The following is a 23,556-nucleotide window of genomic DNA, read 5'->3' on the forward strand; positions in this document are numbered from 1 at the left end:
TTGTTTTAATTTCTCAGCTTCCTCTTTTTTCTTACGTTCTTTTTCCTGTTTTAGTTTCTCAGCTTCCTCTTTTTTCTTACGTTCTTCTTCCTGCTTTAGTTTCTCAGTCTCTTCTTTTTTCTTACGTTCTTCTTCGTGTTTTAGTTTCTCAGCTTCCTCTGTTTTCTTACGTTCTTCTTCCTGCTTTAGTTTCTCAGTCTCTTCTTTTTTCTTACGTTCTTCTTCGTGTTTTAGTTTCTCAGCTTCCTCTGTTTTCTTACGTTCTTCTTCCTGCTTTAGTTTCTCAGTCTCTTCTTTTTTCTTACGTTCTTCTTCGTGTTTTAGTTTCTCAGCTTCCTCTGTTTTCTTACGTTCTTCTTCCTGCTTTAGTTTCTCAGTCTCTTCTTTTTTCTTACGTTCTTCTTCGTGTTTTAGTTTCTCAGCTTCCTCTGTTTTCTTACGTTCTTCTTCCTGCTTTAGTTTCTCAGTCTCTTCTTTTTTCTTACGTTCTTCTTCGTGTTTTAGTTTCTCAGCTTCCTCTGTTTTCTTACGTTCTTCTTCCTGCTTTAGTTTCTCAGTCTCTTCTTTTTTCTTACGTTCTTCTTCGTGTTTTAGTTTCTCAGCTTCCTCTGTTTTCTTACGTTCTTCTTCCTGCTTTAGTTTCTCAGTCTCTTCTTTTTTCTTACGTTCTTCTTCGTGTTTTAGTTTCTCAGCTTCCTCTGTTTTCTTACGTTCTTCTTCCTGCTTTAGTTTCTCAGTCTCTTCTTTTTTCTTACGTTCTTCTTCGTGTTTTAGTTTCTCAGCTTCCTCTGTTTTCTTACGTTCTTCTTCCTGCTTTAGTTTCTCAGTCTCTTCTTTTTTCTTACGTTCTTCTTCGTGTTTTAGTTTCTCAGCTTCCTCTGTTTTCTTACGTTCTTCTTCCTGCTTTAGTTTCTCAGTCTCTTCTTTTTTCTTACGTTCTTCTTCGTGTTTTAGTTTCTCAGCTTCCTCTGTTTTCTTACGTTCTTCTTCCTGCTTTAGTTTCTCAGTCTCTTCTTTTTTCTTACGTTCTTCTTCGTGTTTTAGTTTCTCAGCTTCCTCTGTTTTCTTACGTTCTTCTTCCTGCTTTAGTTTCTCAGTCTCTTCTTTTTTCTTACGTTCTTCTTCGTGTTTTAGTTTCTCAGCTTCCTCTGTTTTCTTACGTTCTTCTTCCTGCTTTAGTTTCTCAGTCTCTTCTTTTTTCTTACGTTCTTCTTCGTGTTTTAGTTTCTCAGCTTCCTCTGTTTTCTTACGTTCTTCTTCCTGCTTTAGTTTCTCAGTCTCTTCTTTTTTCTTACGTTCTTCTTCGTGTTTTAGTTTCTCAGCTTCCTCTGTTTTCTTACGTTCTTCTTCCTGCTTTAGTTTCTCAGTCTCTTCTTTTTTCTTACGTTCTTCTTCGTGTTTTAGTTTCTCAGCTTCCTCTGTTTTCTTACGTTCTTCTTCCTGCTTTAGTTTCTCAGTCTCTTCTTTTTTCTTACGTTCTTCTTCGTGTTTTAGTTTCTCAGCTTCCTCTGTTTTCTTACGTTCTTCTTCCTGCTTTAGTTTCTCAGTCTCTTCTTTTTTCTTACGTTCTTCTTCGTGTTTTAGTTTCTCAGCTTCCTCTGTTTTCTTACGTTCTTCTTCCTGCTTTAGTTTCTCAGTCTCTTCTTTTTTCTTACGTTCTTCTTCGTGTTTTAGTTTCTCAGCTTCCTCTGTTTTCTTACGTTCTTCTTCCTGCTTTAGTTTCTCAGTCTCTTCTTTTTTCTTACGTTCTTCTTCGTGTTTTAGTTTCTCAGCTTCCTCTGTTTTCTTACGTTCTTCTTCCTGCTTTAGTTTCTCAGTCTCTTCTTTTTTCTTACGTTCTTCTTCGTGTTTTAGTTTCTCAGCTTCCTCTGTTTTCTTACGTTCTTCTTCCTGCTTTAGTTTCTCAGTCTCTTCTTTTTTCTTACGTTCTTCTTCGTGTTTTAGTTTCTCAGCTTCCTCTGTTTTCTTACGTTCTTCTTCCTGCTTTAGTTTCTCAGTCTCTTCTTTTTTCTTACGTTCTTCTTCGTGTTTTAGTTTCTCAGCTTCCTCTGTTTTCTTACGTTCTTCTTCCTGCTTTAGTTTCTCAGTCTCTTCTTTTTTCTTACGTTCTTCTTCGTGTTTTAGTTTCTCAGCTTCCTCTGTTTTCTTACGTTCTTCTTCCTGCTTTAGTTTCTCAGTCTCTTCTTTTTTCTTACGTTCTTCTTCGTGTTTTAGTTTCTCAGCTTCCTCTGTTTTCTTACGTTCTTCTTCCTGCTTTAGTTTCTCAGTCTCTTCTTTTTTCTTACGTTCTTCTTCGTGTTTTAGTTTCTCAGCTTCCTCTGTTTTCTTACGTTCTTCTTCCTGCTTTAGTTTCTCAGTCTCTTCTTTTTTCTTACGTTCTTCTTCGTGTTTTAGTTTCTCAGCTTCCTCTGTTTTCTTACGTTCTTCTTCCTGTTTTAATTTTTCAGCTTCCTCTTTTTTCTTACGTTCTTCTTCCTGTTTTAATTTTTCAGCTTTCTCTTTTTTCTTACGTTCTTCTTCCTGTTTTAATTTTTCAGCTTCCTCTTTTTTCTTACGTTCTTCTTCCTGTTTTAATTTTTCAGCTTCCTCTTTTTTCTTACGTTCTTCTTCCTGTTTTAGTTTCTCAGTCTCTTCTTTTTTCTTACGTTCTTCTTCCTGTTTTAATTTCTCAGCCTCCTCTTTTTTCTTTTGCTCTTCTTCTTGTTTTAATTTCTCAATCTCCTCTTTTTTCTTTCGCTCTTCTTCTTGTTTTAATTTCTCAGCCTTTTCTTTTTTCTTACGTTCTTCTTCCTGTTTTAGTTTCTCAGCTTCCTCTTTTTTCTTACGCTCTTCTTTTTCCTCTTTCTTTTCACGTTCCTCTTCTTTAAGTTTTAGTTTTTCAATTTCCTTCTTTTTACGCTCTTCTTCTTCGAGATGTAATTTTTCAGCTTCTTGTTTTTTACTTTTCTCTTCTTGCTTTAATTTTTCAGCTTCCTCTTTTTTCTTATGTTCTTCTTCCTGTTTAATCTTTTGTTGTTCTTCTTCTTGTTTCTTTTTTTGCTCTTCTTCTTGCTTCAATCTTTCTTCTTTCTTCTTTCTTTCTTGCTGATCTTTTTCTTGTTTTAGCTTTTTAGTTTCTTCTTCTTTTTTATGTTTCTCTTTTTCCTGTTCTAATTTTTCAGCTTCTTCTATCTTTCTACGTTCTTCTTTTTCTTGCTTCAGTTTTTCAGCTTCTTTTTTCTTTTTTTCATCTTCTTCTTGTATTTGTTTTTTAACTTCTTCCTGTTCACGTTCTTCCTCTTCTTTCTCTTCTTTTACTTTTTCCTTAATTTTTTCTTTCATTTTCTTCTTATCTTTTTTTTTCTCTTCATCTTTTTCCCACACTATTTCCATATTTAATATTCTATCACGAAGCAGATTTATATCTATCATTAAATTTAAAATGGGTGTCTCCAGTTCCACAAGACCTTCTCCACTTAAATTATTTTTCCAAAATTTTTCAACTTTCTCACTGGACATTTCCAACTCATTTAAGCTTATCGTTAGTATTCTCAACATTCCGAAAATATCTGCCATTTCAGAATGTGATGGTTCAATCATTGGTTTATCTGCAGATTGATGACGAATAATATCAATTGCCCTTCGAAGTTTCTTTAGAGAATCTATCGAAGTTTCTTCAATTTCAGATTTTTCCAATACATTTTGAATTCCTTGTTTCAATTGTTCAAGAGGTTTAATCAATGCCTTCAAAGCTTCATTCTCGATTTGAATTTCTATGCCCAGTAAACCTTTGTAACTTTCTATCTTATTATCAATTGATTCGATAGAGTCGTTCATCTCTTTAATAGAATTCATTAATTTTGTCGATATTCTCGTCATTTCTTCCACCGAAACAGTAGTTTCTTTTCTTTCTTTTTCCACTTTCTTAATTTGAACGGTCGAAATAATTTCCAAAGCAGCTTGTAAATTCTTCAAAGGTTTCTCCAAATTTTCAAGATATGCGGTTGACGATTCTTCCACTGTCATAATCTTTTCCTTCAATTGCATCAGAGGTTCATCCAGTATTCCAATTATAGTTTCATCCATACTTGAGATCTGTTTCTTCTCAGCAAACTGTTCCTCAATCAATGATATACTCTTCTCTAAATTTGACAAGGAATCTACGATAGCATCGATACTAGCTTCTTCTTCTTCTACGCTCATATTAGTTTTGTTTTTCAATACTATGAAGCTTTCGTACACATCATTCAGAGGTTGCACCAGTATTTTGACTGTCTCATATTCAATTTCTCTTTCCATCTTTTTATTTCCAGCAATACTTTTCTCCATTTCAATGATTGTTGATTTTATAACTTCCACTGGGTGTACTAATTTCTCAACTACTGTCCAATCTGGTGTATCAATTCTCGAGAATTCTTCAGCAATTCCAGGTTCTGGTTCTACCACAACGCATTCTCGAATCTCAGCTATAGATCTCTCTATCTCTTGCAATGGAACTGCCAAACACTCCGTGATCCAATTAGTCGATTCCTCTGGAATTGACTCTACATCAGGCGACATTACTCGTTCTTCAAGTATCGAGATACTTCTGTGAAGTGTCATTAAAGGTTCAGCCAAAGCAGTCAGCAAGGATACTTCATCAACAGGTCGATCTATCGCGGATTCAATCAGCATATGATCTTCGATCAACGCGATCGAATTGCAAAGTTCTTCCAAAGGCTCGATCAACGGATTCAGAGTTGTTTCTATCCTCTCTTCATTATCAAACGACTTCTCTTTAGCAGATTCGATAGTCGTTTGTTCGAGGATAACAGACGCTGCTGCATTTTTCAATTCCAACAATGGTTGCGCCATAGTCTTCAACAGAGATAGATCCTCCTTCTCTGACAATGCAAATGTCACTTCGTTCGCGTCCATCGATTTCCGTTCTTCGATAACTATCGCCAAACATTCTTTCAATTCGCTCAGAGGTTTGGCCAAGCCTTTCAATGCCTGTGTCTCCTCCTCAGAAATCGACAGAGCCATTTCAGAGGGTGATTCCACTGTACCTTGATCTACCACCATCGGTTCTGTCACCTGAATGTTCAGCCCTTCAACAACATCCGCCCAAGTTTTCAAGGACGACACGTCTTCGGATATGGTGTCTGCTATCGGTTCAACGATCATCTGCTGATGATCTACAGCTGCCACACGTTCTGCCAGATCGTGAAGAGACTTGGCAAACGTCTCGAAGACACTCTCAGCTTTGGACAATTCACTCGCTATTTCCGGAATGGATTCAGTGACCTGCTGAATGGCGGCCACCGAAGTCTTCAAGTCTATCAACGTTTGCGCCATCGTCTTCAACTGAGAAGCATTTTCGACCTCTGGCAAATTCTGCATACCTTCCTCGATCATCATATGCTCTTGGATCGTTGCGATTGATTTTTGAAACTCTTCCAGTACTGGTTTCAGTGTCGTTTTCTCGAATGATACTTGATCAGTCTCCATGATCTCCTCCATTGTTTGTTCCATCACGTGTTCTCCTTGAATGGCAGCGACGAAAGATTGCTGCAATCGTTGCAATGGCGGTATAAGCTCGCTTAATATCGTAACGGATTTCTTCGTTTCTGGTGTCTCCAATGCTTCCGCCTCTTGAAGTTTGATCTCCTCTATCGTCGAAATAGATTCTTGTAACAATTTAGCAGGAACAAGAATGCGCGGGATTTGAGTTTCTAGTTTAATTGCCTGTTGTGATTCTATCTTTCCTAAAATTGTGGCAATCACTCTTGGTTTTGAAACAATGGCGATACACTGTTTCTTGAACTCTTCCACGGATTTTCCAAATGCCTGCAACGCAGATGCGTTTTCAACGTCTAGAATTTGTTGGCCAGGTTTCTCTATCGTTGTCAACTGCTGAACAATAGCTACAGACGTTCTTAGATCGCTCAACGATCTTTCTAAATTTCTTATGGCGGCGAAGTCTTCGGTGTCGCCTGTCAAGCTTATGGTTTCTTTGGCAAAAACTAATCGTTTCTGTATTTCTGCAACTTGTTCGTTCAATTCTTCTAATGTAGACTTGACTGGCAATTCTTGCAACGCTGGAATTGCCTGAGAAATCTTTTCGACAATCTCGTATTTGGTTATTGTCTCTTTCTTCATGGCTGATAAGAACGATTCTTCGAGTTTGCGAAGTGGCTGCACCATATTTAACAAGATCACAGCTTCCTGTTCTTTCTTCTTTCCTAATAATTCGCTTTCCTTGTCTATATTCATAATCGTATTTTGCAACGCATTGATCGGCTCTATTATGGTTTTCACAAAATCCTCACTTACTTTTTTCTTTATCGAGGTTTCTTCCACGAACTTCTTCACTTCCTGTTGCTTTATTGCATTCAACAATTTTTCACCAGCTTCTTCCACTGATCGCGCAAAAGCCTCCAAACGAGAATTTTCTTCTCCTGTTTTCAATTCTTTCGTTTCATCTTGCTTGGCAATTGTGATTTCTTGAACAGCTGCTACAGATAACTTCATTTCTTCCAACGTTTTTTCAACCAACGCCTTCGTTAAATCAATTTCACTAGTAATCTCTGAAGTTGAAGCTGATTCACTCGTTTGATGTTGAATGATGGTTATAGATTTCTGTAATTCTTCCAGAACAGGTTGTAAATTCAATTTTTCGACAGTCACTTCACTTTTCTTCAATTTTTCCGCAGTTTCTTCTTCTATGATTTTTCCTTCCTCCATCGCAGTCAACAAAGCTTGTTCTAAGATATACAATGGCTCTATAAGAATATTCAATTTCATTTCTTGTTCTTTTGGTATTTTTAATTCTTCGACCTCTTTTTCTTCTTCGATTCGCGAAAATGATTCACGTAAAATGTGAACCGTGTTGCTAATCTTCTGAAGAATTTCAACATCTACCTTTGCTTGCTGTTTCTCATCTTCTTTTAACTTCGTTTCTGTTTTCTGTTGATTAACTATTGTCGAGCATCGTTCTTCCAATTGTTCTATCGATCTAGCAAAGGCCTCCAATACAGATGTTTTCTCAATCTTCATTTCTTCGGTTTGTTCTATGACCATTTGCTGAACCGCACTAGTAGATGTCTTCAATTCCTCAATTGCTATAATGATATTTTCAACAGCTTCTAATTTAGACGTTTCTGAACTCGCAGTTAATTGTTCTTGAACATTAACCATGCTTTCTTTCAATTCTTCCAAAATTGGTTGAAGAACCATTGTTCGAGGAATTTCTTCTTTTATTTCTTCCACAGTTTCGAACTTCTGCTCACTTGCCTGTTGAACAACATGCGCCAGAGACCTCTCTAATTTTTCAAGAGGATGCACCAATGGAGTCAATGTCAGCACATTTATCTTTTCTAGTGTTCCTATCTCTTCCAAGCTTTCTTCCTGTATCTTCATAATAGTCTCGCGCAATGCAAGAACCGGTGCAATAATTGTTTCAAGAACTTGTGCATCCAGTTTTTCAGTTTCCTTTAGCTCAACTATTGTTTCCTTTATCTCCACTTGCTGCTGACTGGCCACAGCCAAGCATTCTTCAAATTCTTGCACTGATTTGGCAAAGTGTTTCAACACAGCTACCTTCTCAGTATCCGATAATTTTTCTTCTTCACTTGATTCAACAGTAATCACGCTTTGAATAATTTTAAGAGAAGAATTCAGTTCTTCCAGTGACTTCTCAGCTGTTTGCATGAAAGAAGCTGATTCGATGGATTGTGTTGTCGTTGCGTGCAGTTTCATTTGCTCTTGCACCATTGCTACACATTTCTGAACTTCTTCCACGACAGGTGACACGTTTAATTTTTCCATGGAAAATGTTTTTTCTGATATCTCTTCCGTCTTTTCAGCTTTTATCGAGATAGCTTGTTGAACAGTGGAGGATAAACAAGTTTCTAATTTCTGTAACGGTTCTACTAAGACGTTTAATATATCCGTTCTTTCTTCTTCAGTCATTTTGGAAGAATCGAGAGTTTCGACTCGTTGTAGTTTTTCTTCCTCGATTTTATTAATTGTTTCTTTTAAAACTTGAAGAGGATTAATCGCCATTTCCAATATTGCTATTTGTGATTTTTCCAATTGTTTAGGAACCAGTTGCATTCTTATTTGTTGCTGAGATACCACTGCCAGACATCTTTGACCGATTTCTTCCACGGATTTCGCGAATGATTCCAAAATCGATGTTTTATCAATTAGATCACTAGCTTGCTCTGTTTCAAGGCACATTATCTCTCGAACAGCCGCTACTGAAGATTTCAAGTGCTCTAATGGTTTTTCTATAGCTTCCACGACTGACATCTCCAATTTTTCGCTTGGTTCTTCTTTGGATGGTTCCAAAGATACTTGTTCTTGAATCACTGCAATCGATTTTTCTAATTGCTCCAGAACAGGCTTCACGTTTAATTTCACCAAAGATTGAATGTCCTTCAAACTCGAAGTAGATTCTTCCTTAATCATGCTCATCTGTTCAACAGCTATGGATAACGATTTTTCCAACTGTTCCAATGGTTCGATCAGAGTATGCAAAACAGTTGCTGCCTCTTTTATTTCAGCCAAAACTAGAGTTTCAACCTCTTGTGTCTGTTGTTCGTCAAGTTTCGAGACGGTTTCTCGAAAAACTTGAATTGGATTTGCTATAGTCTCCAAAGTTTGTTGGCCAAATTCGAGTTTAACCACTTGTGGCTGTTGCACCAAACTTATTTGAACCTTTTGTTCACTAGAGACAACTGAACACACTTTTGCAATCTCTTCCATGCATTTGGCAAATGCTTTCAGAGCCGTTGTTTTTTCTTCACTCGACAATTCTTTAGCCTCTTCCGTTTCGAGAGTTTGTATGGCTGCCACAGCCGACTTTAGATTCTCTAATGGGCTTTCTATTAATTCAGCAATAGATGTTTCCACTTTTGTGACAGACACATCGAGTTTCTTCGGTTGCAGTACTGTTTGTTCCTCTATCACAGCGATGGACTTCTGTAGTTTTTCCAACACAGGACTTAGTTTCAGTTCTTCCGCAGTTTTCTTCACTTCTTCCGCCGTTTTTATTTCTGATACGCTCGCTTCACGAACAGCAGTGCACAGTAGTTCTTCCAATTCTTCCAAAGGATGGATCAGAGGTTTCAAAACTTCGACTATATCCTTATTCGTTTCGTCCAGATTTTGAATTTCTTCGACTTTCTGTTCTTCAATCTCGATAGCTGTTTCACGTAATAATTGAATAGGCTGAACCATCACTTCCAAAACTTGCTCCAATTCCTCTTTTTGGATTTTTTCAGAAGCTTTTACTTTTACTAAAGATTGATTGACAATTGCCATACATTTGTCTCCCAATTCTTTCATTGATTCGACGAAGGATTGAATAGCCAATGTTTTTTCTATATTCGATACTGTATTTACACTTTCAGCTTCTGTGTTTACTACTTTTTGTACTGCACCAACAGAAAATTTGAGATTTTCCAATGATTGCTGTACTTCGTTTGTAATTTGTGCTTTGCCTTCAGAATTCTTCATTTCCTCACTTGTTTCTAGGATCATTTCTTCTTGAATTGTGACGATAGATTTCTTCAATTCTTCTAAAACATTGACTACTGGAATTGATTGTAACGATTGAATAGGTTGTCTCATTTCTTCGGTGATTTCTTCAGTTGCTAGTGCTTGTTGCTGAGCAGAAAAAGATTGCTCCAATTCTTCCAGAGGATGGATAATAGTATTCAAGATAACAGCAGCTGTCTTCTTCGTAGGCAGATCTAATGTTTCAGTCTCTTCTAATGTTTGCTCCTCTATCTTCGCAATCATTTCACGCAGATTTTGTACTGGACTTACTATTTGTTCCACAAGATACGTGTCTAACTTCATTTCTTCTTCACTGATTAATGCTTGTTGCTCTATTAATTCGACTGATTCTACCGAAGGTGAAACAGAATCAAGAGAAACAGGTTTTACTTGTTCCTGAGAGACCATGAGGACTTCTATGAGTTCTTCCAGAGGCTTCGCTGTGGTTTCTTCGATATCTAAATTTTCTTCTTTCGATTTCATTACTTTGATTTCTTCGACTACTTTCATACTCTTCATTTCAGCTGTCTTTCTTATCACTTTTACAAGTTCAGAAATTATTTCATTTATGCTTTGTGCATTTGTAGATATGAAGAAATATTCCATAGGAAGTTGCAGAATTGTTTGTTGAAGAGAAGAAAGTTCATGTTGAAGAGATTTCAATGGTTCTAAAAGTATTTGTAACGACACCATCACATTTTCCTTCAATGCTGGAGCTAGATCCTTTTGAGTTAAATAAAGAATTTTTTCCGTGGCTTGTTCCACGTTTATTAAGGTATCTAATAGACGAATGAATTGCACTTCTAATTCTGGGATCGAAGAAGAAGATAATGTATTTCGAGTCGATGTACTTGTTGCTTTTAAATCGTAAAGAATTTGTATTAGGGCAGTTAATTCTCGTATTCTTCGTTTTTCTTCTTCAGATCTCAATAAAAGTGGTTCTTCTAAAGCTACAGATACGAGATTAGTTAATTCTTTAAAGGATTGTTGCATAATATTGATCGACGATGCTATATTTTGTATGGAATTTATTTTTGCTTCTTTTCTTTCTTCCTTTGCTTTTTCTTCAATCTTTATCAATTCTTTTATTTTATCGGTCAAAGTTTCTATCATCTCTTCTTGTTTTACTGTTTCTTTATTTTTTTCGATCGTTAATTCTATGCTTTCATCTTTTTGTATCTCATCTTTTATTTTGTCAGAAGATTCTTCAACTTTTTCTTCTATTTGTATTTTTTCTATATCTTGATCTTCTGTTAATAATTCTGATGTTTTGGATTCTTTTATTTTTGTTTCTTGATTTAGTATTTCCTCTATTTTTATAGATTTTTCCATTTCTATTTCATTACTCGTTTGTTTTTCTTCAACTGCTGGCTTAGAAATTTGTTCTTGTTCTTTTTTTAATTCTATCTTTTGTTTGCTTATTTCTTCCATATTTTTTTCAAGAGTAGATATTTCTTGCGATTTTTCTAGTACTTCAGATTTTTCTTCTATGCTTACCACTTGTTGTTTCGTCTCTCCAGATAATGTCGTTTGGCTGTCCGGAATTTTAATTATTTCTTCCGTCTTTGCTATTAGAATTTCCGGTTTTTCTTTTTTTATCATTGATATTTGATTATCTTCAGAGGAAGCTTCTACTTTTTCTACAATCTTTTCCAATTCCTGTGGTATTTCAGATAAAATGTTTACTTTTTCTTCTGTTATTGCTAGTTCTTCAATTTTTTCAGCTAATATTTCTACAGATTCTTCTTTCTTTATTATTGCTTCTGTTTTCTCAAATTTTTTTTCTTCTTGAGTGAGTTTCTCAACTTCCTGAGGTAAGGTTTCCAAATTTCTTTCTTTTGTCTTTTCTAATACCGTGACTATTTTTTGTTCTTTTTGTGTAGCTTCTTCTATTCTTTCATGTGATTCTTCTATTTTTTCCTGCTCTTCAATTTTTTCTATTAATGATTCAATAATTTCTTTTTCTACTTTTGGAGATATAATCTTATCACTATGTTCTTTTATTTCTATTATTTTTTTCTTTTCAATGTTTTCTTCATTCTCTTTTACACTTTTAGATATTTCTATTTTTACTTCATCTGCTTTTATTATTTCTGTTTCTTTTTTTTCTTGTACTTGTTCTTCTACTTTTTCTTTTTTTTCTAATATTTCTATTTTTTTATCTTCTTCAATTATTTTTCCTTCAACTATTACTTCTTCTTTTGTTTTAAATAATTCTGCTTCAATTTCTTCATCTTTCTTGATTATTTCGTTTGTCTTTTCGGATAATATTTCTGACATTTTTTCAGTTTGTAACAATTCTTCTGTTTTAGGCATTGCTTCTGCTTTTTTTTCTTTTCTTATCTCAAGATCTTCAATTTTATTTTCTTTTATTTCTTCAAGAGATTCGACTTTACTTTCTTTCATTATTTCAACAGTTTCAGTTTTTTGTTCTTGTTTGATTTCATCAAGAATCTTAATTTTTTCTTTTTCCATTTCTTCGAGAATTTCAATTTTTGTTTCTTTATTTACTTCAGAACTTTCAACTTGCTCTTTTACTATTTCTTCAGGAGTTTTTATTTCTTCTTTGATTTCAAATTTTTCTCTTTTTCTTGCTTCAGTTTTAAGTTTCTCTTCTGTCGTTATTTCAAGAGTTTTAACTTTTTCTTCGAGAACTTCAATTTTTTCTTCTACTATTCCTTCAGTTTCAATTTTTTCTTCTCTTTTTGTTTCAATATCTTCAACTTTTTCTTCAGTAGTTTTAAATTCTTCTTTTTTCTGAGTTGCTTCCTGCATTTCAACCTTTTGTTCTGTTATTTTTTCGAGCGATTCAAGTTGTATTTCTTTTATCACTTCAGGAGCAATAATTTTTTCTTCCTTCATTCCTTCCAAAGTCTCCACTTTCTCTTCTTTTATTTTTTCTGCGATTTCAACTTTTTCTTCTTTTATTTCTTTAATTTTCTCATCTTTTTCTTCTTTCACTATCTCAAAAGTGTCAATCTTTTCTGTTTTTACATCTTGAAAATCATCTGTTTTTTCTTCTTTCATTTCTTCCAGAATTTCAATTTTTTCAATTGCTTTTAATTCAATTTCTTTCATTAAAGATTCTCCACTATCTTCATCAATTTTTGAAACACTCTTTATTTCTTTTTCAGACTCAGATTTCATTTCTTCTATCGTCACTATTTCTTTTTCTGGTGATAATTTTTTGATAGTCAACACACTTTCCACTTCCTCCTTCGAAACTTCGATAATCTCGTCAATAATTGTCTCAATCTGCGTAATAGTAATCGGCAAAATATTTTGTTCTTCGATTTTTTGTTCTGTTTCTTTTTCTATTTTCTTTTCTGTCGTTTCTTCCACGTTTATCATTTTATCGATTTCTATTATAGAACCTTTTACACTTTCCAAAACATCCACCATGGCAGACAAAGTTTCCACAAGAGAAGATCCTTCAGATTCTCCTTCTCGAATCAATTGGGCTCGATGAAGTGATAAAGAAGAAGCCAATTCAGTCGTAGAATTAGCCAAAGCTTGAAAAAGTGTCACAGACTGACTCGAAATCATCGATATCTCTTTCTTTTCAATTTTTTCTTTTAAAGTACATAAAGCTGATCGAAGTTGGTTAGTCGGATAAAGAAATCCTTCTACGATGGCTTCTTCGTCAACTCGTTGCTCGTTGTATGTTTGCATAAAATGTGTCTGCGACAATGTAATTTGTTTCTCTAAACGTTCCAAAGATTTGGCTATTATTTCGTGGATCGATTTATCCACGCTCTTTTCCAAAGTTGTAATTGTGTTTTTCAAGTGATTGAACGAGATCGAAAGATTGTATTGAAGAGTGAACTCAGCGGTGCTGGATCTTCGTGAATAATCAGTCTTGCCAATTTGCTTCAGAACAGAAATGGAAGCATTTTTCAAGGAGTTCAATGCATCTTCGAACATCATGGCGCCCTCTAGATTAGAGACTCTGTCCAAGATGGCCGAAGCTTGCCTCTGAAGACCTTCCACAGCTTTCGAAATAACGCTTTTTCTTTCGTCCAACAATGCTCCTTCTGGAACCAAGCTTTTTCGACTGCTTTGAACCATCGAAAGACTACTTAGAAATTCCACTAGAGGTCCAACGAGGCTTCGAAACTCTACGATGATAGCTCTTCGTTGATCCAATAGCTCGAGTTCCTGAGATGTAACATTAATGATGTTCAATAAATGATCTAAAGGTTCCACCAGAATTCTTGCTACATCTGTCTCCAATGTGTCCTCAGCTTGATTCTCAAGAATCTTCATTTGTTCCTCGATATTCTTCAAGGGTTTCGAAATCTCACGAAGAAATCCAAGAAGCTCTTGTCTAGAATGTATATCTTTCACGACGATTGGTATTGTGTCTTTGATGTCTCTGAGAAGATTCAGAATTGGTTCACAATTCTTTTTTAATTCAGAGTTTCGATCGAGCTTCTGAATTGTGTAGTTGACCACTTCTGTTTCGATTACATTCAAAGGTAAGATTAAGTGATTTAAAATTACCAATTCTCGGGCGCCATGTTGATGAGACTGTTGGAGAACCTTTTGGAGATCATTTAATGGCTGCACGAGATTTTGTATTATGGAAACAGTTTCATTGATGATCTCTTCTCGAGATTCTACGGATTTTCCACGAATTTCAATCGTTACTTGCATCGAAGAGATCGTTTTTCTGAGTTCTTCCAAAGAATTGGCCAACAGAGAGACTGGAACAGTGATGGCTCCAGTCGTAGGCTCCTCAAAATCTTCCAAAATACTCGTCACATCCATCTGAACTGTATCTAATGTCTTCGACAATGAGAAAATCAAATTCTTTATTTCTTCTTCCTTCTTTGTTTTCTTCGCATCTTCTTTTCTTTTTGGCAATTCTTCTATCGTCGTAAGCAATTGTTCCGTTCTTTGAGAGCTGATCTCTTCACCTGTAGTCTGTTCAATTATCGATTCACTGAATTGCGTTTCGGGTAATACCGTAGTACTCTCCATTAGAGTGCCTTCAGGAATAGTTTCTTGAGAAATATTCGATGTAATCTCTTCCTTCTCTCTGACGATGGTTTCCAGGGGAATAGATTCTTCCTGAATGGTGATGTCTTGAGATGTCATTGTTCCAATTACTTCTTTTTCTTCTTGTGTCATCGATTTTACCATCTCTTTCAATTCCTTTTTGTAAAGCATTTCCTTAATAGAAATAGGTATTTGGTTCTCGATCTCTTCCACAATATCAATTATAGGCCTTAACGATTCTTCTTCAGCGTGGTCTCCAAGAACATCCATGACAGTTTGCAGAAGATATTTCATGGGTCTGCTTAATCCTTCCAAAGTAGACAAGTCTGCTGGTTCGTGATACATCGATATGGCGTTTCGCAACCTTGTCAAAGGTTCACGGAGTCCAGTCAAAGCCTCTATTAAATTTTCGTCACTAGGAGGCTCTGAGTACGAGGTCTCGATAGCAATTTTGTTCACGTCTCGTTTTAAATCCTCGACAGTCGAGCTCAGAATAGATTCTTCTTCATCCTTCGCACTGTCATCTGATATGGTAGATAGCCAATGTTTCATAGGATCCAATGATCGATTGATTCTATTAGCCAGAGCAAACGATTTAATTTTTTCTTCCTTCGGTTCCTCCTTCTTAGGAATTAATTTCTCTGCCTCTCTTCGAGCTTTCTTCTTCGACGCCTCTTTAGCGATCAACGGAGTATCTTTTTCTATTTCTTCCAAAAGCTCCAAAACGGGAAGAATTAAATCTGTCTTTGCCTTGCTATCTACCATTCTCTGAATCAAACTCTTCAACTTCTCGATTGGATTTAAAAGATCCTTCAAGATCTGTTCCTCCTCAGGCTCGTGTTCCTGAGTCAACAGAGATCTCTGAAAGCTCAACAAACTATCTTTCAGCAAATACACCTGGCCTATAATCTGTTCGTCTATTGGATTCTTCAAGTTGGCGATTGCCACTGCTATCGAACCAATATTTTGTCGAAGATCTTCGACACAAATGGTCAGACTCGAGGTGTGAGCAGGAAAACTTCTCTCGTGTCTCTCTAAGGCTGATGAAAGAGCGAAATGAACGTTGCTAAGATTCTGGTCCGTGTTTAAACTTTCCAAATAATGTTTGGTCGCTTCTTCAGCCTCCACCAATCGGGCCACAGTTTTTGGCAATTGAGTCTCGATTTCTTCCAATATCGTCGACAAATCTTTTATCGAGTTGATGGCTTCTTGTGATTGACAATGGAACAACACTTTCGATACCGTTACCTTTAATTTCTCTATGGGAATCGATATTTTACGAATCATTTCAAGTTCCTGAAACGTTCTTTCCTTCGAAGCAAGAGCTTCCCGGAGATCCATCAACGGTTCCTTCACGTCCAACAGACTGTTCAATGTTTGATCTTCTTTCAGTGTCATCGCTATGTGAGCCACATCAGACACGTATTGTCTGAGTTCTACAAGACAAACAGTTATGTCCGAAGAAGCTAGCAATTTTTGAGAATTCGCCGCACCATTTGTAACCGAGTCCACGTCTTCTATGTTCTGTAGAGCAGAGCTCAGAGCCGATTGAACGTCTATCAGTGAATCTAAAATTCTATCAGTCAAATTTTGTGGCTCTCCTTGCGTCGATTTCGAAGATATCGTGTCTTCCAGTTCGTTCTCAGTTCCACGAACAGTTTTCTCGAGGTTATTCACCATGTCCAATACAGATTGCAAGGATTTTTCGTTCAGGTTCGTTATCGTCGATTTCAGTTGAGAGATCGCAGGTTCCAAAAGCTCAAACACTGTTTCAGAGTTCTCAGCTATGAATGTCGACGTAAGAGCGCATTGGAGGGAATAGAGAAGACCTTCCAGGCTTACCAGCGATTCTACACCTATCTCTCGTTTCTGAGGAGTCTTCAGTCTTCGATACATCTCATCAATTCGATCGAAAATCGAAGACAATCGAGGATCAAGATTACCCGCCACGTTTTCGTACGATCTCAAAGCTTCTTGAAGAGTGAGCCTCACCTCTTTCAGAACATCTTGCTTAGATTCTTCCATCGCTGTTTTACGATCTTCGGTCAGCTTCTCGTCTTTCATCTTGTTAATCTCCTCGATGACCTGTCCGACAGAATCTTGCAAAGATTCTATCAGTTTCGTTCGATGTTCCGACAAAATTCCTCTCGTCTCGTAAGTCTCCAAAGCTGATCTCAGTGTGTCCAATTTCGCTTTCAGTTCACGGGTCGGAAGTATTAATTCGTCCATGACTTTAGACGCTCCTTCAATTTTTGTTTCGATCGCGGAAAAACGACCTAAAGCTCGAGCCATGTCCTCAACAGACTTCGAAAGAGACTCAACCACAACGGTGTCTACAGTTTCTATCGTTCCCTTAGTTGGATTCACGGAAACGTCGTTCAAGAAGAAATCCAACGTGTTCAGAATCTCATCGAATCTAGCCACTAATCGCGAAGCTTTTCTGTCCACGGTTAAAACCTCTCTCACGTTCTCGTCGAGCTTAGAAACAGCGGATGTCATCCTGATCAGAGCAATAGGTTTCTCACCTTTTGCACGACCAGTCAGTTCGTGTTCAATCTTGGTGATCCCCATCAGAATCTCGTCGACGGGATCCGTGAGGCTTTCTAAAATCGCGATCAAATCCATCTTACGATTCTTAACGTTCTCTTGGCGTTCTATCAATTCCATGCCGCGAAGAAGCTCCTCGGTCGGGCCTCCAATGGATTCCAAAAGGGAGATTCGTACCGTCTGATTCAACGATCTGTCTCCTGCACTCTTCAATGCCTTAGACTCTATGGCCGAGACTTCCTCGCACAGCGTTTGAATCGGTTTGATCACGTTCTCCTTCACGATTCTTTTACACTCTTCCTCGCTACCGCTGCTTAATTTGGCCTCCAAACTATCGATGCTGACCAAAGTGTCGCGAACTATCAACACGGGTTCTTTCATTTTCTTCATATTGTCCAACAATCTCTCCTTGTTACTCTTCGACAAAGATTTATCAGATTCACTAACGCTCTTCTTTTCGTCAGATTTGTCAACCGCTTCTTCTACATACGGTTCTTCAATCTTCTTTATAGACTCTATGCGTTGAAGCGTCTCGGTGTTGCCTTTTAGCGCTCCACTTTCTCTACGTTTTCCATCGATCTCACTGGCAATAGATGATTCCTCTGAGCTGCCTTTCTCTCGTTTGTGTTTCTTTTTTCGATGCTTCTTCTTCTTCTTAGCAGCGCCTGTTACGGAATCGAAGGAGGAGTCGCCGCCTATCCCATCGTCCACGCTGGAACCGGCCGTTTTCTCACCGCTCAGACTACGTTTCCTCTCTCGAATGTCTTCGTTCCCCTTCTGGATTTGATTCTCAGAGATGGATAATCTTGCGGAGGAGAGAGCATCGGCGAAAGTGTCGCTGTCGTCTTGCTTTAACGAGGATACAGGAGACATCGGAGAGACTGGTGAAAATGGCTCGTCCCTTTGGGCGCTGTGGAAGCTTTCCGACTCCATCTTCTGACTCTTCTCGCTTTTCTCGCTCTTCGACGAGGAGCTCGACTTCTTTCTAGGTGGTTTAATTGGTGGTTTGTCGTCCTCGTCCAAACTGTATCTGGCAGATCTCTTCAGAGAGCTGCGAGAGTCTTGTTCCGGGGATGAGAAGACTCGAGTCACGTCGTCCATTATGGAGACGTCCTCGAAGTCGGCTTCTGTACGAAGGTCGTCGCCGTCTTCCGCGCTGACGAAGTAGTCTGGAGACACGTCGATCACCACTGCCTCCATCAACAGGTTACCAGAATTAGAGGACTCTTTTACGAATCGCATTGGCGGAAGTTCGATCACGTTGTGCTCTAAAAGGTAAAGAGTGAGAAGAAATTTGAAATTCATAGTCACTTTTTTTGTTATCTTTTTTTTCTTTTGTAGAATTTAACAGGAGGACATAGAAAATAATAATGTAATCGTAAAAATTATAAATTTACAAACTATATTGATCCAATTATATAATCGATAGGTTAATAATATATTTTAACATCGATATGTTTTTTAAAATTTAAAATTCTTAAAATTAGATAATAGAGAATAATTTATATAATAGTAATTTTATTTGAAAATGAATGTTTCTGTGTATTTTTGTAAGTAATAATAAAATTATTTATGTATATTATATATGTACTTACCTGTAACATGTTCAGACAATTGATCAGCGTACATTTCGACAATTTGAAGAGCTTCTTCCTCGGTGAGATCAGGGGTTTCGTAGAGGCTGACGGAGACCTCTTTACCATCGAAGCTGAATGACACTTCTCCTCGATCGTCTAACGTGACGGAATGGTCGGTTTGGGGTGTATCGTACAATTGAGACGTTCTTTCTTCATGAATTGTTGAGAGCGACAAATTTCTGGCAAGTTCGTGGCCGTTTGGAGATTGTGGTTCCTTCATTTCCTTTCGAACGGGCAGTTTATCTGTTAAACAAGTATTTCGAATATTTTAAACAATTTTAACAAGTATTGTTTAAATCAATTTCACTTGTATCTATATTTCTTAATAAATGTTCTACTTTATATTGTAATTATTTACTTGATGAAAATCTTAATTTCAATCTACCTTCGAAACCAAGAAGAGAGGCAGAACTGCTGACAGTTCCCATGCAATTGATCGCCTCGCAGGTGTAAGTTCCGAGACAACAGGTGCCATCTTGCCCGGAAATGATCCTGTGAATGTCTCCTGGCTTCAATTCGACGCCATCTTTGTACCATTTGAGAATCGGTTGCGGAACACCGATCACTTTGCACTCCAAGTTCACGGCGCCCTCGTCCGACAATATGGCGCGCAAACTCTCAAGAAATTTCGGTTTCTTGTAATGCTTGGGAATGATTAGTTTCAGAAAACAGGAAGTGATGCTTTGACCGTGATCGTTGGAAGCAACGCACTTCCACTCGGCCTGTACGGTACGATAATGAATTTCTCGTAATTTTTCTTCTTTTTTTTTTTTTTTCTAATTATTATATTGCTTTCTTAAACGAGACATAATACACTCACTTGATCGACGAATTCGAGTTTTTGTACATCGAGATGGCAGATGCCAAGATTTTCCTTGGCAACTCGGTATCTCTCGTTCTCCTCCACCGGTGTATCGTCCCTGTACCAAGAGAAGCTTGGCTCTGGGGAAATACTGACTGCGAAATTTTGGAGGATAAATGTCACTTGAAATATTGTGTTCATGAAAAATCGTGTCTCTTATGTTTATAAATTAAATTAATAATTGAAAGATTTAGAAAAATTGGAAATTATCAGAGAATGTTTAAATAAGGATAAATTCGTTATATTTAAACTAGAATTTAAGTATATTATAAGAAATAATTAGAATAAAAATTAGTATAATTTTAGAATTACAGTAACATAAAAATGGCTTTGGAATATTAAATTTATTATTAAAAATTAATAATAAAATAAGATTTATAATATTTGTTTCGATTGAGTTTACAAATATTATTTACAAATAAGATTGAAAGAAAAGAAAGAAAATTTCACTTTTATACATGATTTTAATAAAATAATCTATAATAATGATAGAATTATTATTTAAAAAAAATGATGCCATTTTTAGCATTTGATTTAAAATTATTTGATTAAAATTATATGGAAATTTGCAATCATTACCTTGTACTGTAAATCGAAAATCTTCGTTGATCCTCGCCTCGCAACTTCTAAGACCTTTCATAAAAATAGGCGGTTGATTCGTATTTAACAATTGCAGGCGTTCTTCTTCGTTTAATTGATTTTGAATATCTTCGATCGTTAATTCGGCTGTACTCTTTGCCTCTCCCATACAATTTCTTGCAATGCAACAATAGGAACCTTATCAAAATGAAAATGAAAAATATTAAAATCATAAAATTATAATTGTTAATGAATTAATAAAATTAATAATTAAAAATAAATAATTTGACGAATAAATTCAGATTACAATTCTGATAAGAGTATTTATTAATCTAAAAGATAAAATAATTGGCCATTTGCTTTATTTGTTATGTGAAATGGAAAAATTTTTTCCATTTTAATTAGATTCTGAAAAAAGATTAATAAAATTGAAAATACATAACTTTGAATAATTGATATGAAAATTTCTAAAGTTAAAAGTGTATTAAAATTTTTAAAAGTGTTAAAATTAAATAATTAAAAATTAAATTAGTTGATAATAGAATTGATAAAGTTCATGGTTAAACAATCAATCTAATTAATAATTTCGATATTTCAAATTTTTTTAAAATCGATACCTAAGGAGTTAGTCCCGGTCAATTGATAAACATCTCCTGGTTTTAATTCTTGGCCATCTTTGAACCACCTGAGCAATGGCGTAGGGAATCCTACAACCTTGCACTCGAACGACACCAGACCTTCTTCCGTTAAGACAGCTTTTAAGCTTTCCATGAAGCGTGGTTTCCTATAGTTCTTTGGAACTTGACGAATAAAATAATTATTTAACTGGTGAACTTTTAGCAATAATCCTATATATCATGTAATGCAATAATTCTATTTTATTAATTAATTTCAATTAATCCTGAAATCTTAGAATTCTTAAATATCATTCCTTATTTTCTAATTTTCTTAAAAAACTTGGAAAAAATTTACTTTTGACTTGATTATTATTATTTAATAATAATTTGTCAATGCTTATCAAAGATAATTGACTTAACTTTTTCAAGACTGATAGGATAATACATTCCAAAGTAATTTTTACAAAGATTATGAAATTGTTATATTTCATTTTGAAAATTTAAAAATTTTTATTAAAGTGCATATTATTAGATATATCATCTCTAGTAAAAAAGTAAAAGAGATATATTTTAAATTTTTCGATTATAAAACAAAAGAAAAAATATATTTCTTTCAAATTAAAAATTCTTTATCAAATGATAATAAAATTTATAATATTCAAATAAATTTAAATATATAATAAATCCAATTAAAAAGAGATAATTTTTTCACTTACTGGACATTGCAACGTGGCAAGTAGTAAACTGTTTCATATCTTCAGCGCTCGTGGCGACGCACTTCCACTCGCCCTCGTCCATGGCTTCGACAGGGTTTACCTCTATGGAGTATCCACCAAGGCCATCTTCCATCACGTGGTACTTTTCGCTGGCCTCGATGCGCCCCTCCTTGTTGTACCACGTAATTGCTCTCGGCCATGGTGGTACTTGAACTATTGTAGCATAAAAATTGAAATTGTAAATTGTAAATTTTGTTGATTAATTAGAAAAATAACTCAATAACAATAAACACAAAAATATCTAATTTACAATATTTGATACATATTTATATATATTTATATATATTTATATATTGAAATGTTTATAATTATGTTTGTATTTGAATAAATTTGCTAAAAGTATTCGTATATAATAAAAAAATAAAGAAGAAAGATTTTTATACCTTGACAAGAAAGCCTGAGAGTGTCTCCAATCCTGCAACACTCGTCTTGCAGAATCTTAGTGAAGATAGGAAGAGGACCGGACGGTGTCAAGGAATCAGCTGGTTTCAGAGAACCCTCCCTGCTACCTTTTCCAACTACATGTACCTGAGAAAACAAATCAATAGTTAGATTGCATAGTAATTTGATTAATTTTATTTGTTTCAATTGAATTTTTTTAACTTTCCAAGCATATTTATTGTACTATTTTTTTTTATTGAATTATTAAAAAATTTGAGAATATTCTAGAACATTTATTGAACTTTCTATTTTATTATACGTTTAAATAGATTTAGGAGAAAATAGAAATTTATTAGAGAATGATTAAGTAATTACTTACTTTTGAAGAGGAATAAGCAATTCCCATACAATTCACTGCCTCGCAAGTGTAAATTCCAAGGGATGTTGGATCGTCGAGGTTGGCAGTTAAAGCAAACACATCGCCAGCCTTGATTTCTTTGTTGTCCTTGAACCATCTCAACACAGGGGTGGGCACACCGACTACCTTGCACTCCAAGGACACTGTTCCAGTCTCTGTAAGGAGAGCCCGTAGCTCCTCCACGAATTCTGGTCTTTTGTAAGCTTTTGGGACTGTAAATTAAAATAAAGAAAAAAAAAAAAAGACAGAAAGAGTTATAAAGAAATAACTTAAGAATTACTGATGCGACGTAAATAATAATCGTTCTTTTATTTATTACAAAATATTACTTAGAATTTTCTTCTTGCGTGTGCTTAACACTGAAATGGAAAGTAGAAAATGATCACATTCGAAATAAAATAAATTTACGTGGAATAAAAATAAATTTCAAAATATCCTCTTTTCAAATGTTCAATTATTTCAAATATTCTTCTTAATGATTTTTCGTACATAAAAATTCTTCAAGAATTTATGCTAAGGGTAAGAAAAGTGATAAAAACTTGTAAAAAGAAGCAAGTATTAAAAACTTGAAAGTACAGTATCTACGTTCCAAAATTCAATTCATAAAAGAATATTTAAAAAAAAAATACTTTATAGAAAGATACGAATCAATATCTTCTATTTTATTTTTAGAATCAAGAAAATTCAATAGAAACAAAGTTTAAAATTACATTCCTTATAAAAATTTCGCAATCTTATCAACCATAATTCGTTTTTCATTTCCAAATTCCTGATAAATTTTCAAATTCATCATACAAATAAAAAAAAAATTCGAGAAAAATTCCCGTTAAGAAAAAAATTTTAAATATTCCAATACTAATCTAGTTTAATTTCTTTTCTTTTTCTTTTTTTTAAGAAAGCAAGTTACTATAGAAATTTCGCAATTTCTTTGGCCAGAATCTATCTCTCTATCTCCGAATCCCAAAACGCTGTCCACCGTTCGGCTCGATTTCTATTTTCGGCAACAAGAGAATGCATTTAGCCACTGAGCCGAGTTTCTGGAAATGTCTCGCTATAATGTCTCGTCGAATTTGACACGCCTTATCCTTACCGATCACGGTGAGGCGAGACGTGCAGGACGATCGCCCCCCTCGATTCTCCGCCATGCAGGTCCAGTGCCCTTCGTCCTCGACCGTGACGGGGGCCACGTCGACGCAGTAGAAGTTTCCCTCGT

The 23,556-nt window shown here is 35.6% G+C and overlaps 1 protein-coding gene across 1 annotated transcript in view; it reads right to left on the bottom strand.

Annotated features, from left to right (window-relative positions):
* Nucleotides 1-23,556, bottom strand: part of LOC102675238 (titin homolog) — an 83,252-nt gene that overhangs the window by 35,498 nt on the left and 24,198 nt on the right. The window contains exons 16-28 of the mRNA XM_031512105.1: nt 23,434-23,556; nt 22,305-22,555; nt 21,928-22,072; nt 21,485-21,697; nt 20,769-20,951; nt 20,152-20,349; nt 19,531-19,667; nt 19,096-19,432; nt 18,669-18,953; nt 12,460-18,341; nt 12,045-12,426; nt 3,256-11,408; nt 2-3,069 (exon numbers count right to left, since the gene is read on the bottom strand). The exon at nt 23,434-23,556 is cut by the window's right edge and continues 8 nt beyond it. Coding sequence (XP_031367965.1) covers nt 2-3,069; nt 3,256-11,408; nt 12,045-12,426; nt 12,460-18,341; nt 18,669-18,953; nt 19,096-19,432; nt 19,531-19,667; nt 20,152-20,349; nt 20,769-20,951; nt 21,485-21,697; nt 21,928-22,072; nt 22,305-22,555; nt 23,434-23,556 — 19,357 coding nt within the window. The remainder of the gene's footprint in view (nt 1; nt 3,070-3,255; nt 11,409-12,044; nt 12,427-12,459; nt 18,342-18,668; nt 18,954-19,095; nt 19,433-19,530; nt 19,668-20,151; nt 20,350-20,768; nt 20,952-21,484; nt 21,698-21,927; nt 22,073-22,304; nt 22,556-23,433) is intronic.

The sequence above is a fragment of the Apis dorsata genome, unplaced genomic scaffold (genome assembly GCF_000469605.1).
Source record: "Apis dorsata unplaced genomic scaffold, Apis dorsata 1.3 scaffold_383, whole genome shotgun sequence".
NCBI lineage: Eukaryota > Metazoa > Arthropoda > Insecta > Hymenoptera > Apidae > Apis > Apis dorsata.